Here is a 20,207-nt window from a genome sequence, read left to right as displayed (position 1 = left end):
AACCAGCCTTGGAAGGGTGGGAGGGGTGGGACAGGCGCTGCTGCACAGCCTGCTGCAGCCTTTGGAGGATTGGCAGCATGTTTGTGTGGCTGTGCCCACACTTCCATTCCCATTGCTGCCCAGACTGAGACAGGAGAAATTCCTGGAGCAGGGATGTGGATCTTCTGGGACAGGCTTCTCCATCCATCCACCCCCCGAGGGCAGCCCTGGCCTGTCTCCATCCTGTGCTCAGCTGGGCTGGAGAGCAGTGCAGGATGGATCCGGTCTTTCCTGCTCCTGGAGAAGTCCCAGCTCCTGCTGGACACCGCAGCCCCCACAGGGACCCCCGCCCACCCCCGAGCCAGCACAGAAAAGCCACCAGCACTGAAGCAAAGCCACAGCTGCAGCCCCAGCCACACTCAGGGCACCCTCCTGGAGGTGACAAAGGCCCCGGGCAGTGACACAAATTCCCAGCTCCCACCAGGAGGGTGGCAGGGGTCACACACGGAGCTGGGGGCTGCACACCCACCCCACCACCAGTGCAGCTTCCTCAAGGCTGTGATCTCCCCAAAATCACCTCTGGTGGATGCAGGGTGGGAGCACAGGGCTGAGCCGGGCTCAGGCCCTAAAGGAACAGGCTCAGGCTGCAGCTCCTCAAGCAGGGAGTGAGGGCAAGCCGAGCCTCCCTGCTCGTTTGCCTTAATGAACATTCATAATTAATCAGGTGAAGGCAGGCAGAGCCAGCAGCTTCTCCCGGGGGAGAGGTTCACCCCAGAACACTTGTCCCCATCCACACCAGAGGCAGGGAGAGCTGAGCACCCTTCCCAGCTGGGAATTGCCGGGATGAGAGGCTGTGATCCAAACAAACACCCCAGCCCTGCATCTGCGGCTCGCTCAGACCAGTGACCCGAACCACTTCTGTCCCCACGGAGAGCACAACCACAGCAACAACAACAACAGCAGCAGCGAGCCCGTGCCCAGTTTGGGTGGCAGGGAGCCTCGGGAAAGGCCCCGAGCGCCAGGGAAGGAAGGAAGGAAGGCAGGCCACGGGCTGGCAGCAGGGCACGGCGGGCACAGCCAGGCGGGAGGGTCACCACGGCCACACGCAGCACACCCGAGCTCAGCACGTACCGCTGGTGCTTCCCGTGCCGGCGCCCGGTCCGGGGGACGAGACCACGGCGCGGTAGGTGGGCGGCGGCGGGGGCGGCGGGGTGCCCCTGGGGCCCGGCCCCAAATCTTTGGGAGAGGCGACGGGCTCGGCCGAATCATCCTTAAGCTCGGGAAGCTTCTTGGGAGCGTCTTGCAGCTGCAGCGGCGAGGGCAGCGGGCGGGGAGGCTCGGCCGGGGCGCTGGCCGGGCTGCCCGCCGCCGGGGACGCCGCCTTCTCCCGGGGCGACAGCTCCGGAGGCGCGTTCTCCGGGGATTGCTCGGAAAAATTGACCCACTTGTCTTCCGCGGTGGCAGCAGCAGATTTGGGGGACGGCACGGGGCCAAAAATGCTGTCCAAGTCATTGATGGACGGGAGTTTGTCCCGTTTGGGCTCTGCTGCTGCCTGGTCCCCTCCTGCGGTCAGAGGAGGTTTATTTTACACCGGGCGTTAAGCGGGGGCTGCGCTACTCTCTACGGGCTCTACTTCTACGGGAGAGGCTCTAAAACCACCTTTTCTCGTCTCTATTTATATAATTCATGGGCAAGAACCTTTCCACCACAGCCAGGTGTGACATGGAATGAATCCCGCGGGATCCAAAGGCTGGAGGAGGGAGCATGCACCACGAGCCAGCACTCACAGCCAAGAATCCCAAATTCCCCCGAATTCACAGCCTTTTCTGTCCTCTGCACCACAGCACGTCCTCAGCAGCAACTCTGATTTATCAGCAGGTACCAAAGGCGTGCGCTCAGCACTCTGGCACACCCCACTCTCTCTGTATATATATTTATAAACACTCAGGTATAGATACATATATTTATAAACACTCAGGTATAAATACATATATTTAGACATGCTGGTTAGATGCTGCTGGAGTCTGGGCATGCAGCACAGGATGCACACGGGGAGTGTATTCCAGCCACAGGGAAGGCAGTCCAGCCACAAGCAGGAACAGGCCGGGATTTTAGGGCACAGAAGGGGATTTTAGGGCACAGAAGGGGATTTCAGGGCTCTGCTCACTGAGCCACCACACACCAACATTCCCACCTGATGCCAGAACCACCACAGATCCATCAGCCAAGCACTTCACATCCAGGGAAGGGAGATCCTAACACTAAATGCCCTCTGGGATGCTCGTGGCAGCATCACCCCATCCCTGCTCTGTTCTGGGATCTACATTTGGGGTGGGGGGGATAAAACAGGGATTTGCTGAACCAGACAAAACCAGACCTCAGGCACTTGCTTCACAAAGACACAAGGCACAGCCCAGCAAATGATGGAGCATTTGCTGCTGGGAATGGATGGATGGATGGGCATGGACACCCTGCCAGCCTGGAAAATCGGGATGAGATGGGCATGGGCAGAGCAGGGGGCTCCTCGTGGCACAGGGGGTTCACCCCGAGGGGCTCTGGCTGTGCTCAGATCCTGCTTTCCCACCAGCCAGCACCATGAATTATATGTTTGGAAGCACCTAATGTCCTCGGGCTGCATCCAGCACCTTTCCATCCCTGCCCCGGGCTGTCCCTCATTCCCAGCACCTTTCCATCCCTGCCCCGGGCTGTCCCTCATTCCCAGCACCATTTCCCTGCCCTGCCCCGGGCTGCAGGATCAGGGGGGCTTTTCCCACCTCTCGGCAGGGATTTGGGGGCAGGGAGGGCAGGAGCAGCTCCTGCCACAGGCAGACCCTGCACAGCTCTGGTTTCCTCAGCACAGGCAGGAGCAGTGCTCTGGGATTGGGAATATATCCCGGCTTCCAGCAGGACATGGAGGCTAACCCTGCACTGCATTCCCAGAGCGACTGATCCAGAGGCAGGGATGGTGTAAAGAACAGGAATCTCACCGCGGTGAGACCGACTTGGGAGGCAAAAACATCTCTGTGCTGCTTCTAGTGCAGCACCCACTGAGGCACCACAGGGCTGGGGCTGCCCCGGATCCCTGGCGGTGCCCGGGGCCGGGCTGGGAGTGGAAGGTGGGAACTGGACAGGACAGAAATCCCTCCCAACCCAGCCCAGCCCGGAATGCTCTGAATTCCAAGGGCAGAGGATGCACAGGGACCAAATCCCTGCCCGAAACACAGCCATGGGGACATGTCACCCCTGATCTGGGGATGGGACATGCCCCCCCCAGTGCCACCCCAGGGCTGGGGATGGCCCTGTCCCTTCCCCAGAGCCACCCCCGAGCCGGGGCTGTCCCCGTGCCCTCCCCGGGGCTGTCCCCGTGCCCTCCCCGGTGCCCCCCGGCCCCGGGGCTGTCCCCGAGCCCTCCCCGGTGCCCCCCGAGCCGTTACCGATGGCCGGGGGCAGGGGGGAGCCGGTGCGCGGCGGCGTGGCCGGGATGTTCTTCGGGGGGAGCGGCGGAGGGGCTGAAAGAGAGCACAGAGAGGGGAGAGTTCAGCCGGGGAGCGGCAGGACATCCCACGGGATGGCACACGGGATCGCCGCGGAAAGGGGACAAGGCAGGGATGGGCTCCCAGCCCGGCCTTGGGCACTGCCAGGGGTCCAGGGGCAGCCACAGCTGCTCTGGGAATTCCATCCCATCCCTCCCCACCCTCACAGGGAGGAATTCTTCCCAATATCCCATTAATTCCTTCAATACCCCACCCCTCCCTGCCCTCTGGCAGTGGGAAGCCATTTCTGTTGGGTTTGATGGAATTTCCCCCTTTTTTACATCGCAGCCTGTTTCAACGGCCTCAATTAGCATTTTAATTAAACCTGGGTCCTCTGAGGCTCGGAGCTGCCTGCGCCTTTCTCCCGTGCCCATCCCACGTGGATCCAGGATGTGGATCCGGGATCGGGAATGCTGGGGCTAATTAACAGCGGCTAATTAACCAGCTGTGCTTTACAGGGGCATTTCTGCAGAGGAAACGGCTCCGAGCTGCCCCGGGCAGAGGGAAAGCTGCAATAAAAATCCGGATTGGGGCTGTGCTGCTCTCCCTGATGTTATCCTGGAAAAACCGGTGCTTCCAACTCTTCCAGCCAAGTAACCTCGGCATGAACGTGCAGGACCAGGATCCATCCCATCCCTTGATCCCTTATCGATCCCACTCCCTCCTCCAGCCCACAGTGCTGTCACCCAAGCCAGACAAAGGGAAAAAAACCCCTTTAATTTAAAATATCACGGGCTGGATGAGGACAGCTCAAATCTTTGACCTGATTTCTGGATATATTAATTTATTTTCGTGGTCACTTACTTCCAGTTGGAAAAGGTCTTGGAAGTTTTGGGGACTCTACGTTTGTGTTGATGGGCTGGACTGACCCCCATATCTCAGGCTGGTCCAGAGCAGCTGAAAAATCAAAAATAAACGTTTGAAAGCAATGAAAAACACAAATATTTTCTTCCCATCACCCAAACACACAGATGAGACTCTGAGGCTCTGGGAAAAGAGGGCCCAGACAGTGAGAGAAACCTCATTAATTAAGGACAGGGGGTTCTGTAATGGTGGATAATTAAAACTCTGTCTGATTTTGAAGCAGGACGTGCAATTAGTTTGACACTTATGCTGTTTGACAAACAAAACAATGCCAGGGATGGATTTGGAGGCTTATTATGGGAAGGAAAACATTGTATTGATGGCCAAAGTGGTCTGGAATTTTAGGATATGCAAACAAAAAAAACCCATCAGGTAGTAAAATTAAAAGATAATTGTATTCCCAGAGAATAAAGGAGGAGAAAAAAAAATTTTTGTATATAATTTAGATTTTTTGGAGTTTTTGTGCAGAGAACTGCTTGCAAACATTGTCTTGATTAAAAGAATTAACAGGAGGCGTTAATGACAGGACATAACGAGGCCATGAGGGCAGTGGCCCTCCAGGAGGAGGGAGAGGAGGAGATCTCTGGGAAGAGCCCGCTCCAGGGCATGGATGGGGTTGGTTTGGGGAAAACAAGCCTTGCAAGGTTCCTGAGCTTTGGGAAAGCTGGGAAATACCAGCTTTGGAAGGAAGCAAAGTGTCTCTGTGTTACAGGAAGGAAAAATGACATTTTGAGGTGGCGTTTCCTAGGCATGGAGGGGTGCAAGGCTTGTCCTACAGCTGCCTCCAGAACCCTGGATGGAGCCAAACCCCCTGCTCCAGGGTGAAGGGTTGACTGGAAAATGCTGAGTTTTCATATTCTTGAGCTGCTCCCTGTCAGGATCTCTCCCAGACCTCATAATTAACCAATTGACTTAAGCACTCGCTCTGCTTCCACCCAGCCCGAATTAACTCCGGACGTGGCCACCCGTCCTTCAACCCCTGCCTGGGCTCCCTCCTCCAGCAGGAGGGCTGGGAATCCGGGAATTGTCCAGCCTGGAAAAGCCCTCAGAGCCCATTGAGGTGCCAGTTCTACCCCGATCTTGTCCCCAAGTGCCACATCCACACAGCTCTGAAATCCCTCCAGGAATGGGCACTCCACCCCTGCCAGGGCTGGAGAATATTCCTGTGTCCCTGCCAGGAGTTGCCACTGTGTCCTCAAAGTCACCATGGCCCCAAAGTCACTCACCAGGTCCCCAAAATCACCGACTGTGGCCCAAAGCCACCATGGCTCCAAAGTTGCCATGGCCCCAAACTCACCCTGTCACTAAACTCACTCACCAGGTCCCCAAAGTCACCCACCGTGGTCTGAAGTCACCATGGCCCCAAAGCTTGACTGCCACAGCCCCAAACTCACCCTGTCACTAAACTCACTCACCACGGCCCCAGATTCACTCACCAAGGCCAGCCCCAAACTCACCAGGTCCCCAAACTCCCTTGCCCCAGTCCCAAACTCACTTGCCATGCCTCAATTGCCCTTGCCCCAGCCCCAGAGTCATTTGCCACGCCCCAAATTTCCCAGGTCCCCAAACTCCTTCGCCCCAGCCCCAAACTCCCTCATCACAGCCCCAAACTCACCTGTCCTGGCCCCAAATTTCCCAGGTCCTCAAACTCCTTCGCCCCAGCCCCAAACTCACCCGCCATGGCCCCAAAGTCAATTGCCATGTCCCAAACTCACTCGCAGTGCCCCAAAGCCCCCTGCATGCCCCAAACTCACCCTCCAGCTTGTGCTCCTCGAAGGCCGACTCCAGCGGGGGCCCGAAGAGCGGGGCCAGCGCCGCCGGATCCTCCGCGGGCTTCTTGCTGTGGGGAGAGGAGCACAGCAGCCATGAGGGGCACGTCGGGGCTCTGACCCCGTCCTTGAGGATGTTTTTTACCCCAGACCAACGAGGAGCTGGCCAAACACGGGTTCCAGGTGGGAAAAAGGGAAAGGAGAGTGGCAGCACCACAGTGCCAGCCTTGTGGTGCCACAGCAGCTGCTGGGACACTGAGTTGCTTTAGGGTTGGTCAGAACTCCATGGAAAAGGATTTAAAAAATAAATACTTGGGATCCGAACCATGCCCTGCCACAACACACCTTGAGTCGACCCCTGGAGCTGCACAGGGCACATTGCCAGGGAGATTTGGCTTTATTCCATAAAAACTTGCATGTTTGCTGTGCTGAATCAATACATCCCCCCGAAGCTTGGCCAGCTCCCTAAGGATCAGGCTCAAGGTGGCTTCCAGCAGGGAACATCCTTGGAGCTTTGGGTGGAGAGCAGGGATGGACACCGAGCATCCCAACCACTACCAGCTGCCAAAATCTTGGAATGTTTTTGGTTGGAGAGACCTTAAAGCCCACCCAGTGCCAGCCCTGCCCTGGCAGGGACACCTCCCACTGTCCCAGGTGCTCCAGCCCCAGTGTCCAGCCTGGCCTTGGGCACTGCCAGGGATCCAGGGGCAGCCACAGCTGCTCTGGGAATTCCATTCCTCGCCCTCCCGGGGAACAACCCCTTCCCAAAACCCCATCGGGCCCCTGCAGCTTCCCATGGAGCACAGTGCAGGTGGCAATGTCCCAGTGTCCCGGTGGGATGAGGAGCCTGAGCTGGAGGTGCCAGGCAGGCTCTGCACTGACCTGGCGGGGTCTGGCGTGGGCGTGGAGCGCCGGGGCCGCGTGATCTCCTCACCTGGGACAGGACACATGGATGAGAGTCATCCCCACTCCAGAGCATCCCCCTGACCCCAGACCCCTGGTGTCCCACCCACCCTGCTGTGCAGGGCTCCTGGCAGGAAAAACCTGCTTTTAATTCTGATTTATTTCTGTACCGAGCTAAATCAGGGAGCTGCACTGCTATGGGCGTCCCAAGGACGTCCCCACTCCTTCTCCAGGGAAGAATTTTGGGAGCCATCTGCTGTGCCAGCACCACTTTAAACCAAATTTAAGTCACCCCTTTTCCCACCCACTCCCCAAACCCCTCCAGCAGGTGCAGTGAGTGCCGTTTTCACAGGCTGCAGGAGATACTTACTGGATAAATTCCTTTTAATCGTCCCCTGGAAGGAGAAACACAGGGATAAGTGGGGTGCACGGGGACAGGGGTGGGTGGCAGTTGTCACCCCAGGAGCAAAGCAGCCCAGCCGAGGTGGCAGGAGCCATCTGAGGGGACATTTCCTGCAGGAGCACAAAACCCTGCAGAAAATTCCTGAGCCACTCGAAACCACGGCTGGCAGCTGTGCTGTCCCGAGTGCCACGTCCACAGGACTGTAAATCCCTCTGGGAATGGGCACTCTCCACTGCCATGGCCAGCTGTGCCAACTGCTCATGGGGCAAAAGCCAAACCTGCCCAGCCACGGGAGCAGGGACACCCCAGAACCAGAGTGGGATCTCTGTGATTCCCTGAGTGATGGGAATCCCTGTCATATTTTCTGGAAAAATCTTTGCCCAGGATTCTTCTCCTGGGAAGCTGAGAAGCCTCAGAGAAAAAGGAAAACAACGTTATCTCATTTGCTTCTCCTGTGTTTTGCTGCTTTGAAATGTGGTTGGAGATTGTTTATCCAACAGGAGATTGTTTCTTTGGTTTCATGTGAATTGTTTTCACTCTTTGGCCAATCAGGGTCAAGCTGTGTCAGGACTCTGGAGAGGGTCACGAGTTTCATTATTAGCTTTTTAGCATTCTGTAAGTATCCCTTTCTGTATTCTTTACTGTAGAATAGCATTCTTTAATATAACATAGATCATACAATAATAAATTAGCCTTCTAATCTAAATTAGTCAGATTCCTTCCTCCCCTTCCTTCGTCTGGGAACCCAGAAAATACAAGACAGGGCCCCTTTGTGCTATCAGGGTCCCACCCACCACCACTGGGGTGACACAAGGGGCTGTCCCCATGGCCTGTGCCCACCCCAGAGCCCAGCACGGGCAGGACCCCGTATCCCCATTCCCAGGAGCGGGCTCTTACCGGGCTGCGCCGCTGCGGTCAGCGAGGGGGGAGAGAAGAGACACCTGGTCAGAGAGTGACACGTCAGCACCCCAAGGTCCCCAGCTGCCACCACCCCTCGTGGGTCACCCTGGGACAGCCCCCCAGGGGAACCCAAGTCCTGGGAAATGGGGGGATTTCCCCCCTGGAAGCTGAGTTCTCTTGGAGAAACCCCAGTGGCACCACGGACGGGTTTGCTGCCTTCTCCTTTTGGATGTTCCCAATCCAGGTAAATCCGAGCCTTACACATCTGGTCCAAATCCTTGGACCCAAACTACACCCCCAAAGCACGCTCAGAGCCAAGGCCAGCTCTATTTTTACACATTCTATTTTAAAATGCTCTAAGTCAGCGAGAAAGGAAATGAAACTTCATTTTAGAAGGGCAGGATTTGTTATTTGCTTTTGGCATTTCAGCTCTAGAGACAGGACAAGAGCACACACAAAGCTGGGTTAAAATATTCCAGGAGATAAAAATCACGTTTCTTACCGGACTTTTCCTCTAAAAGAAGGCAGAGAGAAAACAAAAAGAAGGAATGAGAAGGTGAGGAATTTTTTTATAAAGAGGAATCAAAGATTTGTGTCAGATTAAAGACAAAGCAGAGGGACAGGAGTGCTCCAGCTCCACCCTCACGTGGGAGAGGGAGAATTTGGAAATGGAAAAATTGTGTCTGAGCCATTTTAGGGAAAGAATTCCATTGTTTTATCACGACAGGCCCTGCTAGCTATTCCCAGTCGGCTTCATCCCTAGTTAAGGCACCAGAACTCCCAGTCCAGAGAGCTGGGAATGGCAGTGACTACAGACACAGCACCTGGCACAGGTGCCCAGAGCAGCTGTGGCTGCCCCGGATCCCTGGCAGGGCCCAGGGCCAGCCTGGAGCAGCCTGGGGTAGGGAAGGTGTCCCTGCCATGGAATGGGATGGGATTTTGGATCCCTCCCAGCCCAATCCATGGGATTTATGATCTCCCTCCCCGCAGGGATGCGGATCCAGAGCGGGGCTTTGTGCTGGTTTGGGAGAGAAAAGACAAACCCAGCACAAGATCAGGGAGCTGGCAGGGAATTCTGGAATTCCTGTGGGTGCCAGGTTCCTGCAGGCAGCTCCTGCCCGGGGCTCTGGTGCTTTCCTGGCCCGTGCCAGGATCCAGCTCCAGTGCCCAGCCCATCTGCTCCCTTGGCTGCTGGCTTTGGGATCCTCCTGCCAGCCTGGCAGGGGCTTTCCCTGAGCACATTCCAGGGGGGCTCTGGCTCCAGGGACCCCCTGCAGCCTAGCACCCAAATCCCTGAGCCCACCCCACACTGGGGTCATCCTCACCCCTCCCCAAACCCCCAGACTTGGCAGGAAAAACACCACAGGAAAGAGGAGACAAAAATCCCATTTGGCAAAACGCACATTCCACGAGAACTCATTTTTCCTAATATTATTATTATTATCATAATCAATATGAAATTGTTCATTTTGAGGTTGGGTTTTCCCCTCCTCTTTTTGTGCTTCCCAAAACATCCAACTGCCATTTCTAATCCTGGGATGCCAACAGACAGGAAAGGAACTCCCTGCTTGGGAAGCAGAACCAAAGCACAGGGATTTTGTTTCACTTTGGCTCAGAGAGCCATTCACACTTCAGATCCAGGTTATTTATAAATCATGGAAAGCTTTGTCTGGGAAGTCACTTAAGCCCACACTAAACCTCCTGAAAGCCCAGAATCCCATCTTTTCATGGCTGAACAGATCGGGATGGGCCAACAGGAATCTTAACAAGCCCTAGGAAAAGCAGAGGGAATGGACTTGATGCGAGGATGGACTAAGGAAAAATGACCTTTCCTTCCAGGATTCACCTCCAGGGTGGGAAACATCCCTCAAACCCCATGGAAAACCCCACAAATGCTTTCCTCGGGCAAGACCCTCAATGATGATGATTGAAAATTCTCCTTGATTGAAATTCCCCTTTTTCCTCATTAAAAAATAAGGATAAGAGGGGAAAAAAAAGATGAGGGAATAATGCATTGCGATCTGTTCTATGAGCACAAAAGGGGATTTTTGTGACATTTTGAACTGGAAAGATCATTTCAATACATCTGAGCAACACCTGCAGCCACACCCCTGCAGACCAGACCCCGAAATAAGGACACCAAAGCCAAGTGGAACATCAGCTCCCACCGAGTTTGGGATGATCCCTGGGCACCACCAGTGCCACAGTGCAGCTGGTCTGTAGCTGCCAGACAAATTTGGTCACATCAGACCCCCAAACTCCACCAGCTTGGAAGTAAAATGAGTCCCCAGACAAGGCAAGGATGGGTTGGATTCAAACCTGCACAGGCGACCCTCAGCCAACCCCATCTGATCCCAAATGCAAAAATACCACTGACTGAAGGCCTGGGTGGTGCAGAGATCCCAACCCATCTGGTGTCCATAGGAATCTTGAATCCCCTATACAAGGGGCTGCCATAATAAACTTGGAATTGGACACTGCACTGCAATGTGCACATGGAGCAGAGCTGAGCCCAGGGAGAGACCCCGGCAGCGCTCGTGCATTTTGGGGCCATTTGGGTTCATCCTGGGGGCAGCCCTGGCTGGGCTCTGGTGCTGCCCGAGGTGGATCCATGGAGGAGATCCTTGGAATCAATCCCTGCTTTGTTCTGGAGCTCTGCTCCAGGGCAGCCTGCGCAAGGCATCGATATGACCAAATTTATCAGCTACAAACCAGCTGCACTGACACCCACGGGGCTGGGGGCCGGGGAAGGCCGGGGGAAGGCCGGGGGAAGGCCGGGGGAAGGCCGGGGGGACTCACCACGGGGGATGGAGAAAGTGCAATGTTGCCTATGGAGGCCTTGAGCTCGTCCACGGTGGCCGCGCTGCGCAGGACGTCCTTGGCCTGCAGGGGCTTGATCTTGATGTTGAATTTCTTGTGCGCCTCCTCCTCCTCCTCCGACTCGCTGGAGGAGTAGAAGTGCTTTCCTTTGGTAGGTACAGCTCAGTTAAGGAATTTTCCTTCCTTGGTGTTCCAGGCTTGCTAGAGAGCTTGCTGCTCTTTGGGTTTTTTTGGTCCCAAAACACTGACCCCAAAACGGGTGAGGAGAGCCTGTGCTGGGCCTGTCACTGCTGCATCCCTGTGCAGCCAGAGCACGAGGAGCTGCTGCTCTCAGGGATAAATCCAGCCCAGGGCTGGATTTATGAATCATGTCTGGATTCCGTATCTGGATTTCATGGAATTGTTCAGGTTGGAAAAGCCCCATGAGACAATCGGGTCCAACCATCCCCCAGTGCTGTCCCATGTCCCCAAGTGCCACATCCACATGGATTTTAAATCCCTCCAAGGATGGAGACTCCAAAACTCCCCTGAGCAGTTGTTCCAATGCCTGACCAGCCTTTTCCATGAAGAAGTTTTCCCAATATCCAACATAAACCTCCCTGGAATTTGAGGCTCTTCCCCCTCCTCCTATCCTTGTTCCCTGGGAGCAGAGCCCAACCCCACCTGGCTCCACTCTCCTTGTCAAGAGCCAGAAGCTCCTCCCTGATCCTCCTTTTCTCCAGGATAATCAGGCATTTTGGTCTCCATGGAGCATCCCGTGGGATGTTCCCCCACTCCTCGTTTCACAGCAGTGAATCAAAGACAATTCAAATGCCTCAGGCAATTCCCTCGAGAATTCAGCTTTACCTGCGGAGAGCCAGCTCCAAAAGAAAATCAAAAGGTGGAAATAAATAATTATAATTAATAATAAATAATAAAAATGAAATAAAAAGAGCCAGTGGCCTGCCTTGGATCCCCAGCTCCTGTTACAGGCTGTAACCCAAGAGGCAGAGCCAAAACCAAAGGATATATCCTGGTTCCTCGGGTCGGATGCTGTATCCCTCCTCATCCAGCTCAGGCGAGTTCTGGATAGGGAACAAAAAAATAAAAATCCAGGAAAATGAGGAATGTGGATTCCTGGAATGCTGGAGCAGCTCCTCCCTCCTCTGGGAAAGGACGTCCTGCAGAGCCCAATCCCCCAGGGCCACACAGAGCAAAGGGCACCTCAAATTCTTTAACTTATTTTGCAGAAGAAAAAGTTTTAATCCTTGTTCAGAATTTAAAGTTTTTTCTAGCTAAACTGCAACATCCCGTGGGCCGGGACAGAGCGCTCCAGAGCCACCTCATTCCTGGGAATTCTGGCTGAGCTGCAGGTGTGGAATTGGGGCCTGCACAGAGGTGATTTCACCCAAAGAGCCCAAAGTGAGTGTGGGAAGAGCCCGGGTTCCCGTGGGATGCAGCTGGGGGCAGGGAAGCTCCAGGGGACACTTACATATCTGTCCCAGTCGATCTCTGCATAAAATCCATTTGGGGCTCCGTTGGTTTTCTTCTGGAAAGGAAAATTCCCACAGTTCAAAGGGAGGAAGCAGGAGCACAGCACATCCCTTAGCAAGTGCTATCCCCCACCCACATCAGAAACCCAACAGCATTCCCATCTCTGGGATTCTCCCATCCCAGAGAGGTGAAACGAGGGGGGTTTAATATTCCTTGGGTGGACATCCAACAGTCCTTAGGGAAAAGTGAGGAAAGGGCCACTTCTCCCTGTGCTGGGATCTTCCAGCCCTTGGGAAGCTCCCAACACCAGGGAATTTCTCAGGAAATATTTCCTGGGAGATAAAACCCCTCCCCCAAGAAAGGGCAATCCCAGGAAGGATTCAGATCCTGTTATCCCACATGCCAGACATTGAGAATTTGGGATGGAGGAGTGGGAAGGGTCTGGGATGAGTTCATGCCATGAAACACCAACACACACAGGAACTGCTGCTTGGCATTGAGGGAATTCCGTTTGGAAGAGGCTCCAGGCATCCCTCACCTCTGGAACCCTTTCCTGCTTGGCTCTGGGCACCCAAACCCATCCCAAGTCCCAGGACCACCATGATTTTGGGCATCTAAATGGATAACCCAGCTCCCTTGAGCTTCCAGAGGGACTATTCCCATCCAGCTCCCTCCAAGGGGCTGGCAGGCTGCACTCCCTGAGCCAGGGCTGGGTGCAGCCCCTCATCTCCACAGCTCTGGGTATGGAGCAGCTTCCTTGGGAAAACCTCCTCTGGGTTCTGCTCTGTGGGAGTTCTGGGTGCTGCTCCAGGGGATTCCTGCTTTTCCCCCATCCATTTCTATTTAACCCCGTTTCCATGGGCCTGGCTGACCCTAAAGGGGTTTTCCTGCACTCTGGATTCCAGACCAAGGGCGGCTCCCTGTTTTCCACACCCCTGTGGGAGCTGGGAGCCCAGCTCCGTTTTCCTTACCCCGTTTTTATTTCCTCCTTCCCGCGTGCCCTCGGCTTTGCTATTGGAAGTTGGATCATTGGGATGAGGGCTGGGCTGCTGCAAGGGTGGGGGTGGCAGAAAAAGGGTTAAAATGTCTGCTCCTTGGCTGGGTTTTTTGGGGTTTTCTTTTTAGGTGCACAAAATTAAGTTTTGGGAAGTAGGGAGCACAAATTTGTCAGGAAAGGAAGGCTCAGCTGTGGCTCCAGCAGGACTGAAGGTGGATTCCCCTGTGGGCTCTATTCAGCAGTCAGGATTTGCCTCCTTGTCACGCCAATGGCTGCAAAAACTATGTGGAAAAGGGTCTGGAGGATGAAAAATTATATCAAATGTCTCCATAGCCAATCCCTCTGCCTCAATCACCTCCAGAAATTTTGTTTTGTCCCCTAAAAATCGCATTTCTGCATCCTTGGAGAGGACAGCTGAGGTCCCTCTGGCCACACCTGGTGAGGAAAGGCTGCCCATGGGATTTCTGCTGGAAGAGGGAACAGCCTGGGGATGTTCCCTGGATATTCACAGAGCTAAAATTGGCAAAAACCTCCAGGATCATCCAGCCCAAGCCGTGCCCCATCCCCACCTTGTCACCAAGTGCCACATCCAGGTGTGGACACCCCCAGGGATGGGGACTCCAAACCTCCCTGAACACCCTTTCTGTGGAGAAATTCCTCCTGATGTCCAACCTAAACCTGCAATTTGTTAATTTACCCAACCTAAACCAGGTCTTTATTGATTTATCCAGCCTAAACCTGGTATTTATTGATTTATCTCACCTAAACCTGCTATTTATTGATTTATCTCTGCTGAATAGAGCCCTGCTGAAGGCACAACCTTTACTTTCATCTCTATTTCCTAGCAAGCAGCTTAAAAACACAAGGAGTGCCCAAAGCCAAGGATTTTGGGTCAGATTGGGGGGAAAACGAAAACAATTTCTTGCAAGGAGCAGTTTGGCCCCTAAATTTTTATCTTTTTAAAGATACCCCAGCACTGTTCTCCCTGCTGAGCCTCACAAGGGGCTCGTCTTTATTTTGAGGTGAAATTCTAAAATCTGGATTTGCTGAAGAAGTAAAGCCCAGTCTGAACCCAGAATAATTTTTATATCAAACACTGAAGGAGGCAGGGCCCATCTCCTACCCAGCAGGGACACTTCAGTCTAACACCAGGAATAAAAGCAGCAACAATTAAAAGAAAAAAAAAAAAACACCAAAAAAACCACAACAAACCACAAACATCTCCTTGTTTTCAGGTTAATATAGAAAATAAAAATAGAGGTTGGAAACAGCTGCTCTGGCAATGAACTCCTCGGGCAGCAAATCTGGCCCAAGCCAATTAGCAGGGCTGGAAATGAGGATGAGGAGCTGGGCTTAGCAGGACACCTGCTCCCTCTGCCCCTGGCGCTCCTCAGGTCTCCCTCTGTTGCTATTTTTGTAGGAAACCTGGAATTTGCCTTTTTTTACACGGATTTTTACATTTATTTTCTATATTAAACAGAAAACTGCTCACAGATGCTGATGGTGGTGGAAGGGGAGGTGGCACTGGGCTATACTCACGATGCCATCCCTGTCTGGTGACCCTCTGGAAAGAACAGAAAAAGGAGCTGTGTTAGTGCCCAGCCCTCATCAAATTAACTCGTGGAAATTCATTTTTAAATTTTAAAACAAATTAAAGGCAGCTAAACCTGGAGTTTAGGACATCATCAGCACATCTGAGTTACCTGCTCCTTGTGGAACCCACACAAGGTCACGGAATTTTTCCCCTCGTGTTATCAGCTGATGAATTTGAGGTTTATCAGGAAAGAAAGTGCTGGGGCTGGCACCGTCCCAGCTGGCTCCTGCACCATCCCACATCCCTGCCCCGTGCCCATCCCTTGCAGGGGACAGGAATCCCATCTGGAGGAATTCCCAGTTTTCATTCCACCAGGAGGACAGACACTTCTCTGCTGAGGCTCCCCAGGGACCCAATCCCCAGCTGCCGAGGGGATTTGGGATCGGGGCTGGCTCCCGGCAGCTCTGCAGAGCTGCCGGGATTTGGGGAATGCAGGTGCCCATGGGATCCACACGGGCTCCTCCGCCTCCCGCACATCCCGGGTTTCCTGCACCGCCAGGGAGGTGCCACCAGCTCACACCCGCCTCGGGATCGCGGGATCCCTGCTGGGAGCTCCCTGCTCACAGGGAATAGCGGCAGCCCGGAAAGTTCTCCCCCTAATCCCTGCTGTGTCCTATCAGTCCTATTTAGGCTCCATCCCTTTGCACAAGAGGCCCTGAAATCCTCTGGAAGTGGCGAAAATCCCTTCTGCTGTTATGTTTCCCCCTCACTGCATGATCCCCAGCACAGGGGTGTCACCTCCTGCTCCCATCCCGGTTGGAATTTGGGGACCCTCCCTGCAGCTGCAGCAGAACCGTTCCAGACCCATCAGCGGCTCCTGGGACCCCTGGAGGTGTGTCGTGGGAGGGTGGTGGCCGGGGGTGGCAGATGCCACCATCCCTCCCTTCTGCCCCGCTCCATCCCCTCCCCTTCTCTCCCAGCTCCATCCCTCCCTCCTCTCCCTGTTCCATCCCTTCTTCTCTCCCTTTCAATCCCCTCCTTTCTCTCCGGGTTCCATCCCTGCCTTCTCTGCCTCTCCATCCCTGCCTCCTCTCCCGGCTCCATCCCCTCTTCTCTCCTTCTCCATCCCTCTCTTCTTTCTCTCCCGGCTCCATCCCCTCTCCTCTCCCGGCTCCATCCCCTCTCTCCTCTCCCGGCTCCATCCCCTCTCTCCTCTCCCGGCTCCATCCCCTCTCCTCTCCCGGCGGGGATCTGGAGAGCGCCCAAAGCCCCTGGGGCCGTGCCCGCGCCGTGACCCCGCCGTGCTAATCACCGCTGCTGCTAATTGCAGCGTCCTCGGGCCGGCCTCTCCGCGCCCCCCCAGCTCCGGGATCCCTCCCGGGCCCGCCGGGAGCGGCGGGATGGGATAATGGGATACCGGGATGGATCTCAGCTCTGGATGGGCAGCCCAGCCCCGGCTCCAGCGGGTTTCCAGGGAGAGGAGGTGCAGAGGAGCCTCACCCCCGCCCGCCGGGATAAACGATGGATGAACTGAACTCGCACCCGGCTGTCCCACGGCTCGCTGCGGGGATGCCACCGTCCCTGGGGACAGCAGGATGGCACCTCGGGGCTGCACGTCCCTCTCTGGGATGTGCTCCGTGTGCCCCCTGCTCTTGGCAGCGGGAACAGCCCGGCAGAGATGCCAGTGCCACCAGGGCCACCTGGCCAGGCCTGTGTCCCTCCAAGCAGCTCCCACCAGGACACAAAACAGCTCAGGGAATGAATCCAAAGGGAGCAAAAGGAAAAACCTCGGAGTTTCTGCTGACCATGGAACACCCGAGCAGAGCTGCAGGAGGGGACTCCCTGCTGCCTGTCCCCTGTCCCCTGCTGTCCCCAGGGACTCCCTGCTGCCTGTCCCCAGGACCTGCTGGCACAGGCTCCTCGGCCACAGCACTTGGGGACATCCACCCCAAAGCCACAGCAGTGGTGGTGGCTGAGAATCATGGAATTGTTGGGGCTGGAAAACCCCTCTGAGATCATCAAACCCAACCACTGCCAGCACTGCCAAGGCCACCTCACACCCCCAGGTGCCACATCCACAGGGATTTTAAACCCCTCCAGGGATGGGGACTCCTGGGCAGCTGTGCCAGGCTGGAGAACCCTTTCTGTGAAGACATTTTCCAAATATCCAATCTAAATTCCCCCTGGCCCAGCCTGGGGCCGTTCCCTCTGCTCCTGTCCCTGTTCCTGGAGCACAGCCCGACCCCCCCGGCTGTCCCCTCCTGGCAGGAGCTGTGCAGAGCCACAAGGGCCCCTGAGCCTCCTTTGCTCCAGGCTCAGCCCCTTCCCAGCTCCTCAGGGATTCTCCAGCCCCTTCCCAGCTCCCTCAGGGATTCTGCAGCCCCTTCCCAGCTCCTCAGGGATTCTCCAGCCCCTTCCCAGCTCCCTCAGGGATTCTGCAGCCCCTTCCCAGCTCCTCAGGGATTCTCCAGCCCCTTCCCAGCTCCCTCAGGGATTCTGCAGCCCCTTCCCAGCTCCTCAGGGATTCTCCAGCCCCTTCCCAGCTCCCCCAGCCTCTCCTGGGGCTCCAGCCCAGGCTCAGCCCTCACACACAGCACCCCCCAGCAGATGTGGGAAGAATCCAGATGTTTTCTGGGAAGTGAAAACCCTGTGCTGCACCAGACCCTGCACAAACATCTCTGTAAATCGAATTTGCATCTCCAACCAGCTCTAAGGAGCAGAGAGCAATCTGCTCCAACTCCAAGTCGTCCTTTTCCACCCGTCCCCAAAAATCCCAAGAGCTCCCAGGAAACCCCACACTTGCTGCACGTGCAGGGAACAGCTGGAATGTGTCTGCCATAAAACTCCACCCGAAGCCAACAAGGGCCCGGGATGCCCCAAATTCCTGCTCGGAGCCCACCCAGGCCTCCCAGCTCTGATCACTCACGTGGAATCAGTGTCCTTTTCTTTCTTGCGTATGCCAAAGGCCTTCCTGGTGCGCTTTTTCAGTCCTGGGGAAGGATCACAGAGCAGAAGGAATTGTTAATGCACCCCCCACAAACCCTGCTCCAGGCTCCTCAGCCCCTCCCTGGCTGCAGCCCACAATGAGGTGAAAAAAGGGATCACAGCATCAGGGGCTGCCAGGGGGTGTGGGGACATTTCTTAATTTGTTCATTTGACACCAATTAACTCCCTCCCAGTGTGTGGGGCCAGTTATTTCCCACTTAATATTCCACTCTCAATATTTATTTCCCAGTTAATATTTATTACAGTTATTATTTCCCATCAATAGTTGTTTCACAGTTATTATTTCCCAGTTAATTGTTTCACAGTCAATACTTCCCAGTTCATATTTCCCAGTCAATGTTTGCCTTGTATTATTATTTCCCAGCTAATATTTATTTCACAGTTAGTATTTCCCAGTTATTATTTCCCACTCAAAATTTGTTTCACATATATTATTTTCCAGCTAATCATTCCACAGTTATTATTTCCCACTCGATATTTCAGTTATTATTTCCCAGTGAATATTTATTTCAGTTATTATTTCCCAGTTAATTGTTTCACAGTTAATATTTCCCAGTTAATATTTATTTCCCAGTTCATATTCTTTTTCACATTTAATATTTTTCAGTTAATTGTTTCACAGTCAAGATTTTCCAGCTAATATTTGTTTCCGAGTCAATATTTCCCACTCAATATTTGTTTTGCAGTTATTATTTCCCAGCTAGTATGTATTTCCCAGTAAATATTCCCCACTCAATATTTCTTTCCCACTCATTATTTCCCAGTTAATATTTCCCACTCAATATTTGTTTTGCAGTCAATATTGTTTTCAGTTAATATTTCCCAGTCGATATTTCCCAGCTATTATTCCCAATATTTCTGTCTTTATGCCTCCCTCCTTTCCCGTGCTGTTTGTGGGCACTGCTGAAGGGAGGAAGATCCCTCCTGGCTGTTAAATCCCAGTTTAAACCCGAGTTTGATGGTGCTCAGCACTGGTTTTGATCTGCTCCACGCCTGGCACCAAGGATTCCAGAGCCAGGGGGGAATCCTGGAATTGCAGAGCCCCAGGAGCAGCAGCCACACCACAGCCCTTGGGGAGCAGAAGGAGCACAGCGGGTTCCTCCAAGCTGTTCCCTCTTTTTGCAGAATTCCAGGATGGTTTGGGCTGCAGGGGATTTTAGAGCTCACCCTGCTCCCCACAGGCAGGGACATCTTCCCCATCCTGGCTTTTCCAGCCTGTGGGATCCCCACATTCCATAAAGCCAGCTGAGCCCCACAGGCTCATCCTGCCCCATTCCTGGCTCCGCTTTCCCACATCCATCCTTTTTGCTCCGCTTTTCCAAATCCATCCTGTGCTCCGCTTTCCCAAATCCATCCTGTGCTTTCCCACATCCATCCTTTTTGCTCCGCTTTCCCAAATCCATCCTTTGCTCTGCTTTCCCAAATCCATCCTTTGCTTTCCCACATCCATCCTCTGCTCCGCTTTCCCACATCCATCCTTTTTGCTCTGCTTTCCCACATCCATCCTTTGCTTTCCCACATCCATCCTCTGCTTTGCTTTCCCACATCCATCCTGTGCTTTCCCTCATCCATCCTTTCAGCCCCAAGCAGACCAGAGGGGCTGAAGGCCCCGGGGCTGAGCTGCTGCTTGAGCAGAGCCCCAAATGTGGCAGGAACGTGCTCGGGAGCTGGGTTATGTAACAGCTCCAGCTGCTCGGGAAGCTCCAGGGGAGGGGGAAAACCAGGAATCTTTGGGAAGGGAGAAGCAAAGGGAGCTCTGCCTGCGGAGGGGTGCTGGGAGGAACCCCACAAACGCCCTGCGGTGACTGAGAGCAAACCCCACAACCCCAGTGGGTGCCCCACAGAGGGACACGGCTGGGGGACAATCCCAGGGTGGCATTTCCCAGCTCCCGAGCCCCTGGAGCAGGGAATTCCCCATCCCGAGGAGCAGGGCTGGGCTGAGGTTGGGATCTGCCCCTCCAGTCCCCTGCCAGGAGCTCTCAGGGCTGAAGCTCCCCAAAACCTGTCCTGGCAAGACTCAGCCTTA

General features: G+C 54.6%; 1 protein-coding gene across 7 annotated transcripts in view; it reads right to left on the bottom strand.

Moving 5' to 3' along the window:
• The window catches only part of SGIP1 (SH3GL interacting endocytic adaptor 1), a 52,299-nt gene that overhangs the window by 17,663 nt on the left and 14,429 nt on the right, over positions 1–20,207 (bottom strand). For 4 of the 7 annotated variants that reach the window (XM_039711677.1, XM_039711681.1, XM_039711684.1 and 1 more), the window contains exons 3-16: positions 18,102–18,165; positions 15,181–15,205; positions 13,616–13,693; positions 12,643–12,699; positions 12,181–12,235; positions 11,151–11,326; positions 8,854–8,865; positions 8,349–8,360; positions 7,419–7,443; positions 7,028–7,079; positions 6,131–6,216; positions 4,317–4,409; positions 3,414–3,488; positions 1,111–1,542 (exon numbers count right to left, since the gene is read on the bottom strand). In XM_039711677.1, the coding sequence (XP_039567611.1) occupies positions 1,111–1,542; positions 3,414–3,488; positions 4,317–4,409; positions 6,131–6,216; positions 7,028–7,079; positions 7,419–7,443; positions 8,349–8,360; positions 8,854–8,865; positions 11,151–11,326; positions 12,181–12,235; positions 12,643–12,699; positions 13,616–13,693; positions 15,181–15,205; positions 18,102–18,165 (1,242 nt within the window). The remainder of the gene's footprint in view (positions 1–1,110; positions 1,543–3,413; positions 3,489–4,316; positions 4,410–6,130; positions 6,217–7,027; positions 7,080–7,418; positions 7,444–8,348; positions 8,361–8,853; positions 8,866–11,150; positions 11,327–12,180; positions 12,236–12,642; positions 12,700–13,615; positions 13,694–15,180; positions 15,206–18,101; positions 18,166–20,207) is intronic. The other 3 variants (XM_039711682.1, XM_039711683.1, XM_039711680.1) reach the window with 2 other exon arrangements.

The sequence above is a fragment of the Passer montanus genome, unplaced genomic scaffold, assembly GCF_014805655.1.
Source record: "Passer montanus isolate IOZ18808 unplaced genomic scaffold, ASM1480565v1 scaffold25, whole genome shotgun sequence".
NCBI lineage: Eukaryota > Metazoa > Chordata > Aves > Passeriformes > Passeridae > Passer > Passer montanus.
The sequence above is the reverse complement of the archived record's forward strand: the minus strand, read 5'-3'. Positions and strand labels throughout refer to the sequence as shown.